The sequence below is a fragment of the Leptosomus discolor genome, chromosome 12, assembly GCF_034619465.1.
Source record: "Leptosomus discolor isolate bLepDis1 chromosome 12, bLepDis1.hap2, whole genome shotgun sequence".
NCBI classification, from domain to species: domain Eukaryota; kingdom Metazoa; phylum Chordata; class Aves; order Leptosomiformes; family Leptosomidae; genus Leptosomus; species Leptosomus discolor.
In genome coordinates this window covers 15,966,367-15,980,124 of record NC_141402.1, presented here as the reverse complement: position 1 = coordinate 15,980,124, position 13,758 = coordinate 15,966,367, and the positions used below count along the sequence as shown (strand labels likewise).

Sequence of the window (13,758 nt, the reverse complement as noted above, 5' to 3'; positions counted from 1 at the left end):
ATCTCCTATTTTGAAACACTCTTCAGTAAGAATGCCGACACACAGATAAAAAATTAGTACTAATAAACATGAAGCAAACAGAGAAGACAAACACGAGACACACACAAAACAGCAGGGAGGAACACACAACTTGGCATGTTACAAAGCAGTTTTTCATCCTGCCAGTAACCAGTAAGAGTAACAAAAGCAACAATGACTTCTTTGGGAAGGCAAGGGGGGTGCAGGGTGCAGAACAACACACAAGACTCGGGGACCTTGAAAAATGCACATAACAAGACCTTGAGAAGAAGGTCAATGAGGGTATTATCCTATTTCTTTTGGGTAATGGCTCCTCTGCTTACTAGTTTAGTTTTGCATATTCCCAACAGGTTACTTTCAAAAAGCCAACGGGAATTTTGCCTGATGAAAGATTAGAAAATCTGATCCAGAGTTACGACCTCCCACACCATAACCAGATGACAACCTGGCAGCCAGCTGCCAGTTATGTGTAACACCCTGTAAAGGCTGTATTTCCTCTTACTTCCTTGCAGGTAAGTACCAGAGTCCCAGGCAATGTATACTTGTGCTACTCATCTGACTCGGGGAGGTTCAGATTTGCATGTTAGCAGAAAAATCATTGTGGAATCAATACCTCTTGATACCTCAGGCCTACCATGCTTAGACACAAGTAGGGGTTCAATGGTGGCTGCCTCAAAAAAAAAAAAATCTCCCCATCAATTAAAAGGTCATTATTGAATGTTTAGGCACGAAATTATTTGAAAAGGTTATAAGCTAGTCAGTGGGATGGGGTGATCAATCACCAAAAGAACGCTCACCACTCTTTTCCAGGTGCCTTACCCATTGTTTCCAAGTACCAAAACCCTTAGAATGCATCTGATGTACAGAAGTGACTTCCTTTCCCACTCACTGTAATTCATTTTTTTTTATAGACAAAGTACAGGAAGAGTTTATGGCTAATTTTTTTTTTTTTTTTTTTAAGGAGGGAGCACAATTTTCACATCAACAAGAAAAGAAAATATTACAGCAGTCAGTTGCTTTTAAATTGTGCCCCAGAGTAGTCAGGAAATCAGAGTCAGCTCCTTTGGTGAAAGCCAGTATTTCAAAGAACGTTAGCCTGGGTACCTGAACATCCTTGACAGATTTCTGCAGATACTGATCTTGGCCAGCAGTGGGAAGGAACCATCAATATATCTCCAACCCAGCCAGTAAACAGCACAAAGGCAATGCTGACTCCATCTAAGTCATGTTCTTGGGCTCTGGACCATGCAAGGCCAAAGCAGGTAAGGAGAAGGCAGACAACTTGGGATGAAACTGTATTAAATCACTGTTGAAATAAAGATTCATTATGGATGGGATTTTAAATATCCTGTTGGCCTTTTCCAAGTGTCTTGGTGGTCTGAAGAATAAAAGATTGTGAGCAAAATAACTCACAAAGATCTTCTAGGAAGAGTTGGCTAGCATAATTCTCCAATAAAGAAAATAGTTTCCACCTTCTGCATCCCCAAGTAACATGTTTGTCCATCCCGTATTACATTTTGTTATCTATACTTAGGGAAAAAAAAAATTATAATCTTCAGATTTACCACTGTACTCCAGATAACTATGTACACAGTCCGCAAATACTATCAGACTGTTCAATTAGACTTAATCTGTGTTAATTAGGCTTTCCATTTTCCAAGCTGTATTTTAATATATTTGGATCACGAAAACAAAGTCTTTATCATCATTAAGCTTATTCAACAAGATAACATATTAACAAAGATGCATTTAGCATCATTGTAGTATAAATCCTGTCCATAAAATTATTATATAAATTTACAGCAAACCTCTAATTGTTGCAAAATATCCATTTAGGATAAAAAAGAGCATATCTGAATTACTGACTTCAAGAAAAGTTGTATTCATCTTATTTTAATACCTGTAGTATCAGAGTTCCATGGTACTAAAGGGAAAAAAATCCTGCTAAAACTTAGAGAAATTAAATATAAGCCAAGCATTCTACGTATTACTACATACATCATCATGCAAAACTGCCTTTTGAACTAGTTATGCTGGAATACGTAACTTAGAATATATATATGTGTGTCTGTGAGTATGTGTACATATGCACACACACCTATTTGTCAACTATTAAATCTGTGCACAACAAAAGACATCTCCCATAAAGATATGAACTCTGTGACACAGAGTTGCGTTCACACTATGAACAAGTGACACAGCTTCTTCTTTTATTCAGGTGTTGTTGACCTCCTGCGTGTTCTGAAGTCTCAAACTTTTAACTATGCCACTTTTGATATGCTGATAAGTTAAAAAACATTATGTCCTTAACTACAATATCTCCTGTTCTGTGCCTAAGGGAAGAGTTCTCAGCTTTTCCATAGTCAAAACCTATACTAGTTAGGTAATAAATGTTCCCTTGTACTTGTTCCCACAGGCCTTAACCATGCTGAAACATAATGATGTTTCTTCCTATTCTCTTTGCATTGCCTGTTCTCATAGGCACAGGGAAGGCTGAAAAAAAAGCTTGACCAAAAAAAAAAAAAAAAACAGATGTCACCAGAACAGAGCCATGATAATTATCAAAAGCTTAGTAGGAGCAGCAATTTAAAAAAGGCTTCCCCTATGTCAAGGGCCTGCACCCATTTCAGCTCACAGGCAAAGCTAAAGACTGGAGTGACCTGAGCAGTTACAGCAACAGCCAAAAAATACCAAGCTGAAAGTTCTGCTATTACATTGATCATAATGTAAGCAGGGTCCTCTTCAGTAGTGCCCCAAATCTTTGCTTTCTACTCCTCATCAATGTTAAAAAGTATTTTCTCCATTGTCATCCACTTTATTAATTTCTGTCATCACAGACCTAAGGGTTTGAAAGCACCATCCTTATCAAGGTCCAAATAGCAACTTAAGAAACTAGAGAAACAAACAGTGACTCTGTTTCAAGTGATACACAATGAGTCCAGAAAAGAAGGATAATTGCAGCAATCCGTCTGCATTCAGAATGTAACAACAGTCATCAGCCACACTGGACATGCCTGTTTCAACTCTTACACAGAACTACACATGCTGAAACTACCTCAGTTACCACACAGAACTGCAAAGGCGACTAGCACCCAATCCCTTCAACTCTATATATTTTTAAACAGACATCTATTTAAAATACTAGAGATAACCTGAGTGCCAAGAAGGACATCAGCAGCATATTTTGTTCAATCAAGATTACTCCTGCACAGCACATCTCTCTACGAGCCTCCATCTCTGCCCGTCAAGATAGAGAAGTTAAGTAGCTAAATTCAGAGAGGCCGTATCTAAAAATCCACATGCCTTGCATTGTATAATCATGACTGCCTGTCTAGTTTGACCTTGGGTTTTACTGAGTGCATGCATGTGTCCCTACATGTGACAGCGTTCCTCTGTCAACAGCTCTCCTCAAGGTCCTCTTTCTCAAATAAAATTTAAAAAATCCCTTAACGTGGCAAACTGATCCTGTTAACCACGACTTCAGAGAGCTACAATGGTCTGGGAAAGCTTGGAGGAATTAAAAAGTAATGACAAAAGGAATGATATAGCAAAAGAAGGAAAAAAGTAAAGAGTTGGAGGGAGGGATCCTTGTGTGTATATATATGTATATAAAAAACCAATGTTGTTACATATTGAGACAATATCCTGGGAAAAGAAAGAAGGAATAAAGTAAAAGAAAGAGACCAGTAAGAAATTAAAGGGGAAAAAAAAGTATGATGACAGAATAAGGTACTTCCAGAGTCCTCCCCTTAACTATCCTTGTCCGGACATCTCTGCTGTTGCACTGGCAAAAGCCATCATTGACGATTTGGTCATAATAAATCCACTGCCATCTCTGTCACATACTTTCTCAACAAAAGGTAAGAAATTGGACTAACAGTTGTGTATCAGGTACATGAACAACAAAGTTAAATACCAACAGGAATTTTTTTTTTCCTAAAAAATGCTGCAAAATGACTGGTATTAGATCTGAAATGGGAGCATCTGAAAAATGTCCTATTACTTGTACTACAACAGAAAGTCAAAACTAGATACAAAGGTCCTTCAAGACCTAAGGAATCATGAAAAAAGCATTCAAGTAGGAGACTATTTAACACCACACACTTTGAAACATCAAAACATCACTGGAATTCTATTATGTGCCATAATACAAGGTACGCTGTTGAGTGTTTTTAATAAACTTATGTCTGCCACTATAATAGCTAATGAAAGAGACCTCTTCTTTTCCTCCTACACTGACAATGAAAAAATGGGGAAAAAAAAAAAGAAGGGGAAAAAAAAGCTACACACATGTGAATTAAGAATACACTGTATTTATGCCAAGGAAAAAAACTATACACATCACCATATGAAAGCACAAGTAGCTTAACTGCTGATCTCAAAGAAAACATATTATTTTAAAATGTTATAAAACATAGTGAAGCAGGAAACATGTAAGTTTAACTTCCATGAAAAAGCAAACTCCAAAGTGCATACGACAAACTACTAAGGGGAACTGGATTACAAGGTTTGCCACTTCCAAAGTGCATTGTGTCTATACTGCATTGGTTTTGATCTTTCCATTTAAATTCATTAAAGTTATTTTACAGACCAGGATACATAAATAACGCATCCCTCCTGTACCAAAAAACAACTAGCAAAAAGTAGCAAATTGCACATGACGAAGAAAGGCTTTAACCTACATGTCAGATTTTATATCTACCATTTCAACACACTGTCAAAATGGATCACTGCACAGTCAGGCTCTTTCATGTTGCTACTGCTACGAGAGAGAAACAATGTCCTCTTACCTGTGCTCTAACTCCCGGATGGACAGTATAACTCCTGAAGTCGACGCCTTCTGTTGCAGGGTAGCCAGAAAGGTGAACTCACTTTTATTCCGGAAGAGCTGAATTAACTTCTCACTCACATGGGGCGCTGCATGGATTTCTCTTTCTGTATCTAAGAATTTTATTTAAAGAAGAAAAAAAGAAGGAAACAACAGTCCCGTAAAAATGCTAAGTCAGAAAGAGTCCAATTACATTTTTCATTTTCCCCATCAATATTTTTCATTTTTGAGAGTCATCTACCATGCTCCACCACTGCATCTGTTCAACAAAAAAAAAACCAAATGCCATCTCTGTCAGCATGCCCACTTGTCACTTTGACAAGTTCACAACTGGTCAGCTACTGATTTTCTGACAGAATTTTTAACGGGATGCTGAGCCATTTGTGTCTGCTGAGAGCAGATTAAGTTGCTGTAAATAAGGTGTGCTGCAGTCAGATAAATAGGCTCCTAAATTGTGAGAAATCTCAGGCACTGCCTTTCCCAACACAATTCACCAAGCTCCAATTTCAGTTTTTACCACTGACTCCGTTACCACCTCTCCATCGTACATCAGAGGAACCCTGTCCTTGCACTGTGTAAGGCAGAGATGTATTATTGTTAATAATGCTATACGGCTGTGCTTCTGCCCAAGAAATAAATACAAGACACGCTTGCAATCCACTATCGTTTCAGGGATTTCTCCGTTTAAACAAGCAAAGCGTGACAGCTCATACAATATTTATTAAACTGCAATCTGACCAGGCAGATCCAGAACTATTTCAGTCTCGCTAATCCTGCTGATGTCCAAGCAGCAGCATGCCTTCTCATATTTGATCTTCTAAGATTCAAATGCACCGTCTCCCACCACATTCACTTTTATCTCATCCTTTTATTTGCAATATATCATCACTACGAAAGACGATTAACCACAAAAGGGAGAAATCACGGCATTTCACCTTCCCGCCCCTTGCCATGTCGCTCATGCTGGGCCTTTGTCACACATTTGCAAGACCTGTGCCACTTGCGGTTCCTGGATGTCACAACCAATTAGAAGCTCGGTGCGCTTCCTTTCGAAAGGTTTACTTTGAAGCCAGAAACGCTGGCACAAATTCTCAGCTGGTAGAAAACCATACAACTCTAGTGAATCCTGAGAATCCAGCCCAGCATGAATGCTGTAACACACAAAGGAGTGATGAGATTTACAATTCAGAATTTCACTGCAGGAAAAAAAAACATTGTGTCATTAAATGAGGCTTTGCAGACAGAAAGAGGAGAGACTGGCTTGAAAAACAACCTGAAACTCAAAAACACAACTACTGAGGGAATGCCACGGACTGAAACCAAACTCCAAGGAAAAAGTAGTCAAGCATGTTTTGTAATTGGGTGTCTCAATTTTTCCCATGCAGCTGAAAGCCCTCCAAATGAGCCTACACACTCAGAATCCGTAACACACTTGCACTCTGAAAAACCCACCTCTGTAAAGTACTGAAAATTAGACATCAAACATCACAGGTCATCATTCAAAAAATCTTTGCCAGAGGCTCAAATTCACCTGATAAATAAATATAATGCCCACTTTACAGCATCAAACTATTTGTCTATCCAATGCCACTTTTACCATAGCAGAGGGCTATAAAGCTTCAAAGAACAGCAATCATTTCCACTGACACCAGAAAGGGGAACGCAGCAATAAACAATCCAGCAGAGAAGACCAGATTTTGTCTTTATCTATAAGATTTCATTATCTGTATCATTATCTTCACCTAGCAGGTGTTATTACTGGTCATAAATACTATCTAGTTTCTTTAAAAAACACCGATGCAGGAGACACAAAACTATGTGTCCCAGACACCAGTAAACTCTCCAATACCCAGTTTGCTATCTAGACAGACAATCCACTGGTACTAAGTTCCAAGGCACATGTAAGACTCAGAGATAAAATGCCGAAGAGCTGACAATCGAAGGTAATTATCCTTGTTTTGAAGGTTAAGAACTTTCGTGTCTTACAGTTTTTCTTTTTTCTTAAAGACGTCACAATTGCCAGAAATAAAATATGACTTATCAAAGCTTTCAAAAATTCTTTCATATGAACGCACAGGCAGTGCTGTCAGCGGGTCATGTATGTTAAAACTTCAGTGAAGCCTTGCGAAGTCTAGCATTTTCTCATTACAGGGGACCCAGATATAAAGCCACATCCCACCATCTATCCACCAAATTTTATACAAAAATACGGGACTCTTGGTGAGAATCATGACAAATAATCCACACACTGACTACTTCTAGTTAGAAACCTACTTTGAAATACTGTGCTATACTCTACCACCTCTTCATAGTCATGAATACACCAAGACCACATGCAACACCTTGTATTCATTCTCTGTCCATTAAAATCATTAAGATCCAAAGTTCTTGAATTTTGAGTTCAAACTACTAGAGAACAAACAGTATTTACGTACTGCTTTGCAACACTATTATAATTCATGAAAAGGAAGTTCTATAACTAGGCTTTTAAAAATTAACACACTGCTAAGTATGGTGGTACTTATTTGGAGTAGGTCTACTCATTACCAGTGCCTAGGAACACGCCCTACCACCAGACAACTGAAAAACCTACTTGCAGCTGCAGAAATGTCTACAGAAATGCTCTTCTTTGTAACTCAGTCTCAGTAACTACAAGAAGGGGACTTTCCAAACAATTCCAAGGCGAGATGGCAAACGCGACCCCATCGCCTGCGACTGGACTCGTAAGCTGAGGAGCCCGCTAAGGTTCACAAGGACCCAGAGGGCACACGACCTGGCGTTTCGGAGATGATAAACCTGTTGGGGTGCTGAACACAGCCCTGGGCTCGCAACCGCGGACCTGAATGCTGGGAAGAAGCTGCATGAGGCCTTCTTGAAGGCATGGTCCAGCACTGCATCACCCCAACTCCTGTTCCCCATGGGACAGCCCCCCTGCAGCCCCTCCTCCCACTGCGCGGTCGCTGGGTATCTCATCTGTTTGTGTTTTGCTCAATTTCTGCAGAAAGTAGCATACAAATGAACTGGGAGTACAATCCATTTAGAATAAGAGCTTTGTATTTTCAGGTTGATTCTCACACTTCAAAAAAAGAAAAATTGAGAATACGTACACCCCCGCACCTCAGGTGCCTGAAAGGGAAAATACTTTTTATGCTCTCTATAAAAATAACTGTCTGCTTGTAATGAAATGTCATATTTCCTACATAATATAGAACAATATAGGTTTATACTGTAATCTTCAGTGAAACATCGCTTCATGCTTGAATGATAATGCAATCTCAGCAAAATAAATAAATAAACAAACATAGATACGACTTTCATATGCCCTTCTATGTGATTATATTTCCTTAATTTGAAATAGTGACTGTCTGGAGGGTTTTTTTAAACATACCAGAGTGTTTCTAAAATTAAACAAGCACAAAAAGCAAGCATATACAGTTATTTGAAAGTACAACAGATACAAATCATCTCAGAGCATCAAGTAAAGGCAACTTTCTACCTGCAGCAAAACGGAGAAGCAAAAGACACACCTATGTCAGAGAGACAGCCTGTTTGTTGCTTGGTTTTAATTCCATTTTCTTAAGCCGCAGGTCCAAGGAAGATGTGCCAAACACAAAGCAATGGTACAGTTTGTCAAGGTAGCCAAACCCATTCAGCCATTGCCATCTCACATTTCCCTGCCCAGTGCCATCTACCCCGTTCCCAGGGATGCCATCTTGCCTTCTCCCACGTGAGCCCATTCAGCCCCTGACTAGCACAGCCCTACGAAGCCGAAAAGAGCTACGAGAGGAACCAGCATCCAGGGCTACACTCAGGCAGAGGCTCAGCAGCCACGGCACGACTCTGGCCAGGATCTGCAGAGGAAGACCACAGCACCCTGCCTAGCTGCAGCAAGCTCTTCCACGTTCAGCCACCTCGATAAATTTTACCCGCCACTGTGATTACTCACAATACTCACTTTTGGCACCTCCAAAATAAGTCCCATTTTTTTTATTTTAGCTTGGGTAAGACCAGTCCAGGTGAATGGTAATGCTGCTCTGGGACCAATGATGTCAGGGCAAGCTTTACCTTGTACATACGAGATGTACAGGTATTTCAGTACACACTAACCCTACATGACAAATGGAATTGAGAAGGTACAATAACTCGTGAGTAGCATTAGTCCTTACAAACCTGATTTAGGCCCTCAAGCCACACCTTCCTGTGTGGATCCATTGCTCCATGCATTACCAGCTCTGGCAACTAAAAATCAAAAACCTCAGGCTTTTGCCACTTGTCATCCAGAACATATTAGAGGACCCAAGTAAGAGAAAAGGAGAAGTTGGCTTCAGCTCTATCAGAAACACTGTAAGAAAATTATCACCACACAGAAGCAGACAAAATGAGTTACAGAAAGAAAACGATAATGCTAGGAAAGCAGGCAAAGTTCTTGACAAACTTACTTTGATGACAGTGTCAAAAATCCACGGTACAAAGAGAAGTATGTGACCATTTGGGCTAGGATTTTCAGTTCTTACAAGCTGAATCCAAATACATCTGGGAAATCGTTTTTCTTTAACAGACACTTCCATTAGAGGAAAATATTAAAATTCAGTTCTAAATCAACTCATGTTTTCTAAAGCAACAGATATGTTTCATCATTCACTACCCTGCACAAATACCTTTTCCTTTTACTTCCTTACTTCAGTAGAGAACATACGGCAGAGCACATTGCTTTATTGGTACCTCCAACCATTTTAAAGCTGTTTGTTTCAACATGCTTTCAGGAGAACCTTTGCACAGTCACTCTGGACAAGCAAGGAGAAATTAACCCTGCAACAACAGAGAATTTGGATTTCAGCTATAGCAATTAAAGAATCGAATATTGCAGCATATCGGCTTTTACCTTGCTATGGGCAAAATCCAACAAACTGAAATCTCTATTAAAACAAAACCACCAACAGTTCCCCACTTTTTTTTTAAACACATCAGCTTTCTAAAACATGGAACCAATAGTAGAAGGAGGACCCAAAACTAGCAACTCTCAGTGCAGACAGTTTCTAAAAGTTGCTTGGGATGAAAACACACAACAGCATCACAAAACCTTTCTGGCTCACTGAAGGCAGGTGCTTCATCAAAGCCTTTGAGTCCAAGTGGGATCCAGTGCACAGACTCCTTTCTGCACATTGGTCCCACCAATCATCTTCCAAAGAACTAGTCAAAATTTAAAAAAAAAAAAAATAAAAAAATCCACAAAACAGCCAAAACACTACTGGTAATACATGCCCACTCCCTCCTGCCCCTCTAAAACCACTCGTCAATCCACACAAGTCACAAACAGGTCCAAAAGTTAACAGAAGGATGCTAACACCACCACAGGGATCTTCTCCAAAATGAACTCAATCCAGTGCCAAGCAGGGAAAAACTTCGGGTAGTTGTCCCTCCCTGCCGAGCAAGGGCAAAATGTAGTTATCTGCAGACAGCACTGATTTTTTTTAATTATTATTTTAAGCTGTGGGGAGAAAATTCACACAAATTTACCATTATATGCAAACAACAAAAGACTTTGGAACATGCTGCTGTCACAGGAATAGGCACAGAGCCACGTATATCCCTCAGAGCGCGCTGGGGAGACAGCCCACACCGTGCTGCAGAGACCCACCAGCCAAGTGGCAGCATCCCCAGACATCACCTAAGCACAGACTCAAATTCATCCATCATGCCTGCCACTCACCTACACTTCTTCCAGGCCAGGCTAAAGTATGGGGTTTAGCAAACTGTGGGGTACTGCCAAGGGAAAATAAACGCAAGCTCACATTAAGGTGCTGAGCAGGCACCATGCCGCTCTCTGGGGCCCCCTGCACTGGAACAGTGGGGACCAGCACCTTCTGTCCTACCCATCAGCAACCCAGAGAGAGAGGTGAAAACACCTCACCTTCCTCTTAAAAACTGTGCTACCAGGGAGGACCAAAGAGGGCATGATGTTTTCTCATGAGCACATCGCTGCTTCTAGGTATTCTCACTGGTACGATAAACGTTGTCAACGCTTTTGCCTTGCTAGCTCCACTCAGAGTCAGTAATAAACAGTAGGAAATCATGTTCAACAGCACAGCTTTCTAAATTACGATTATTCATTATAAATCACTTTTTACATGTTGCTTCAAACACTCTTTCTCAAGAATAAGATCTGTCTGCAGTGAAATGCTTGGTGATTTTAATATGCAAACCTCCTACGGAGATGATGTCTCATTTTAATTATTGTTTCGGTTTAATGGGTTTTCATTAAATTAGAGGATGGAGCAATTACCAGGGTGAATAGCTAATGTTACAAAGGTAAGTTCCCATGACTATACAGCAAAAGCAGTTCTGCTAGAGGAGGTGGAATGTAAACTCTCCTTTTGCATGATGCAAAACTACCCTGGCAATAAGTGTTCATATATTGCTGTCATTTTGATATACGTGTTTGTAAACTAGTTTACAACTAGGTCTCTCCTAACAAAATTAATCTAGCATTTAAAATTATATATATAATTTCATTCCTTTCAGGAAGCTATTGCAAACCCAATCCATAAACTCCAGATGCCAGGGACAGCAGAATTTTGAGTCACTAAAGAAATCAAACAGAGACTACTTATCAAATCAGTTTCTCCCCAACCAATAATTTAGTTGATTTAGTGGCTTAACATCAGACTCTTCACTTCTTGAAAATTGGCCCGACTTGAGCACTAGCTAGAATGACCACACTCATGTTAATTAAGTAGTTGTCAGGGAGTAAGTCCTTTGTTTGCTTTATCAGCATTTCAAACTGAACCATGGAAATGGAATCCTCTGGAACAGAGCAGCAGCAGAAACTGCACGGGACTTGGAAATTAATATATGCCAAGAGAGAAGGCGGCCACCCATATTTCTCGAGCCCCAGTGAGCAAAAGGTGCCCAAGGTGACAGAGAAAGCGCAGTGGCAGAAAGCTGTAGCAAAGCCTACATTAGGAAACTGCCCCTCTTTGGCCGCACACAGGTTTCACGTCTCCAGGGCCCTTCCTTGTCTTTTCCATCCAACTGGACAGAATGACCAAGGAAAGCGCTGGAGACACCTCTCTGGCAGCAGAGGGATGAGCAGCAGCTCTGGGCACACACATAGCACAGCGACGGACGCCGTCTTCAAACCATTTGGCCATCATGGAGGAAAACTAGAAAACCAGAGTAAGCCAAACGGCTTTGCAACAAGCTTCCTGCTGAGAACAACGGTGATCGCCTTGCTGAGGCTACGTATCACCTGTTAGTCGAGGCAGCCGCTTGTTTCAAATATTTTAAGGGGCTGCTGAGCTCAGGCTCGCCTTCTCAAGTAGGCTCTGTTTTTTCCTCGAGGGACTCATGCTGAAATCAAGACTACTTGCAAATAGTTGATCCCTTAAATTAAATGCTTGGTAGAAATGCTCCAGAACTTACACTACCACTAAAACACACAACCTGCTCTTAAATCATGTGAGTTAATCGAATTACATGTGTTGTTAGTTAATTAGTTCAGGAGTCGCTGATTGTGACATCTTTTCCACTGTTTATCACATCACTGTGACTATGAAGTTAAAGACTGCTATTTGCAAATTTGGCAAATAAAATTTTAACATAAAGAGTACGGACTACACTCGCAACACTGTCATGTCTGAACAGAGCCAGCGGCAACGTTAGGAAAAAGCAGGAATTGCGAAGAAGCATTACCAATACACTGTCCGTTTTGCAGTACTGTCCCCTTCAGGATCTATCTTAAGAGTATACTAAGTGCTAATGTCACACAAAATAATGAGCCACCCAAAAATACTATTTCTGTTCTGGCTTTGTGCAAAAGCAAGCTAAGCAATTTTTTCCTCCCCTTCTACAAAACATTTTCAGGTATGCTCAAAGTTACAGACCCAAAAAATTAGAAATTACTTTAAAAATGCTAACATATACTGAACTTGACAAAACAGCTGCATTTGTTAAAAAGAAACTTAAGATGGTACCAGAAGGCAAGAAGCATCTAGAAAATCACATACAGACACCAAGTTTTGCAAATAACTACTAATTGTAGTTTGGACTTTTTTCCTCCCACTATAACCCTTAGTGTGTAATCTAGAAACAAAATTTGAGCTTTTTCAATAGATCATGCAGAGAGATTGATCCATTTGTACTTTTAAGCAGTATGTAACAATTCTTATTTCTCATTCAGCATTCTTCCTTCTTACATGTAATAATAAATGCTGCTTATGCTTTATGTCAATAGTACTAAAAATAAACAGTAATATCAAGTACTTCTGAAGGTTTCCAAAGTTTAACAGGAATACGACAGATATGGTCAACAAGTAACCCATAACCTGGATTTTCAAAGAACTTTTAAGTACCAGATCCTACTGAAGCAGGAGAGAAGCTGAATGCCTAAATTATTTTGACTCCATTGAAAATCCCAGTCTAACTTCAGCAAGGCCATACAGAAATCAGAATTTGCCTCCCTGGTGAAAACCTGCATTCTTAAACATGTAAATCAAAACACTGGTTTTAAATAGTTCATTAACAGGGAAGTTTGGGCAAAACAGAAACCTCTGACTCAGTTTCTCCACTTGCAGAGAGAGGTTACAATGCCTAATGCTACTTACGGCACTAACAGACCTGGCTACACCTACACAGAGGTTTTAATTTCCAGTCCAGTAAAGCTTTTTATCACATGAATAATCCAAGCAAAGGTAATGCAATTATCCATAAAGTTCAAAGTAAGCATATGCTGAAGTGCTCTCTTGGTTCAAAAACTCCCAATGACTTGACACTCTAAATAGTTTTTTAATTACTTTTAAATCATTTAGCTCATTTATTACTAAAATCTTACGTTTTTTCTTTACTCTCTATATACAATTTGTACAAGCATTAAACAAATGTGTTTCATGAACTAATTCTCCCTTCTGTTTTCT

The 13,758-nt window shown here is 39.8% G+C and overlaps 1 protein-coding gene across 1 annotated transcript in view; it reads right to left on the bottom strand.

Annotated features, from left to right (window-relative positions):
- The window catches only part of NELL1 (neural EGFL like 1), a 291,435-nt gene that overhangs the window by 260,941 nt on the left and 16,736 nt on the right, over positions 1-13,758 (bottom strand). Inside the window, exon 3 of the mRNA XM_086472058.1 lies at positions 4,809-4,959. Coding sequence (XP_086328184.1) covers positions 4,809-4,959 — 151 coding nt within the window. The remainder of the gene's footprint in view (positions 1-4,808; positions 4,960-13,758) is intronic.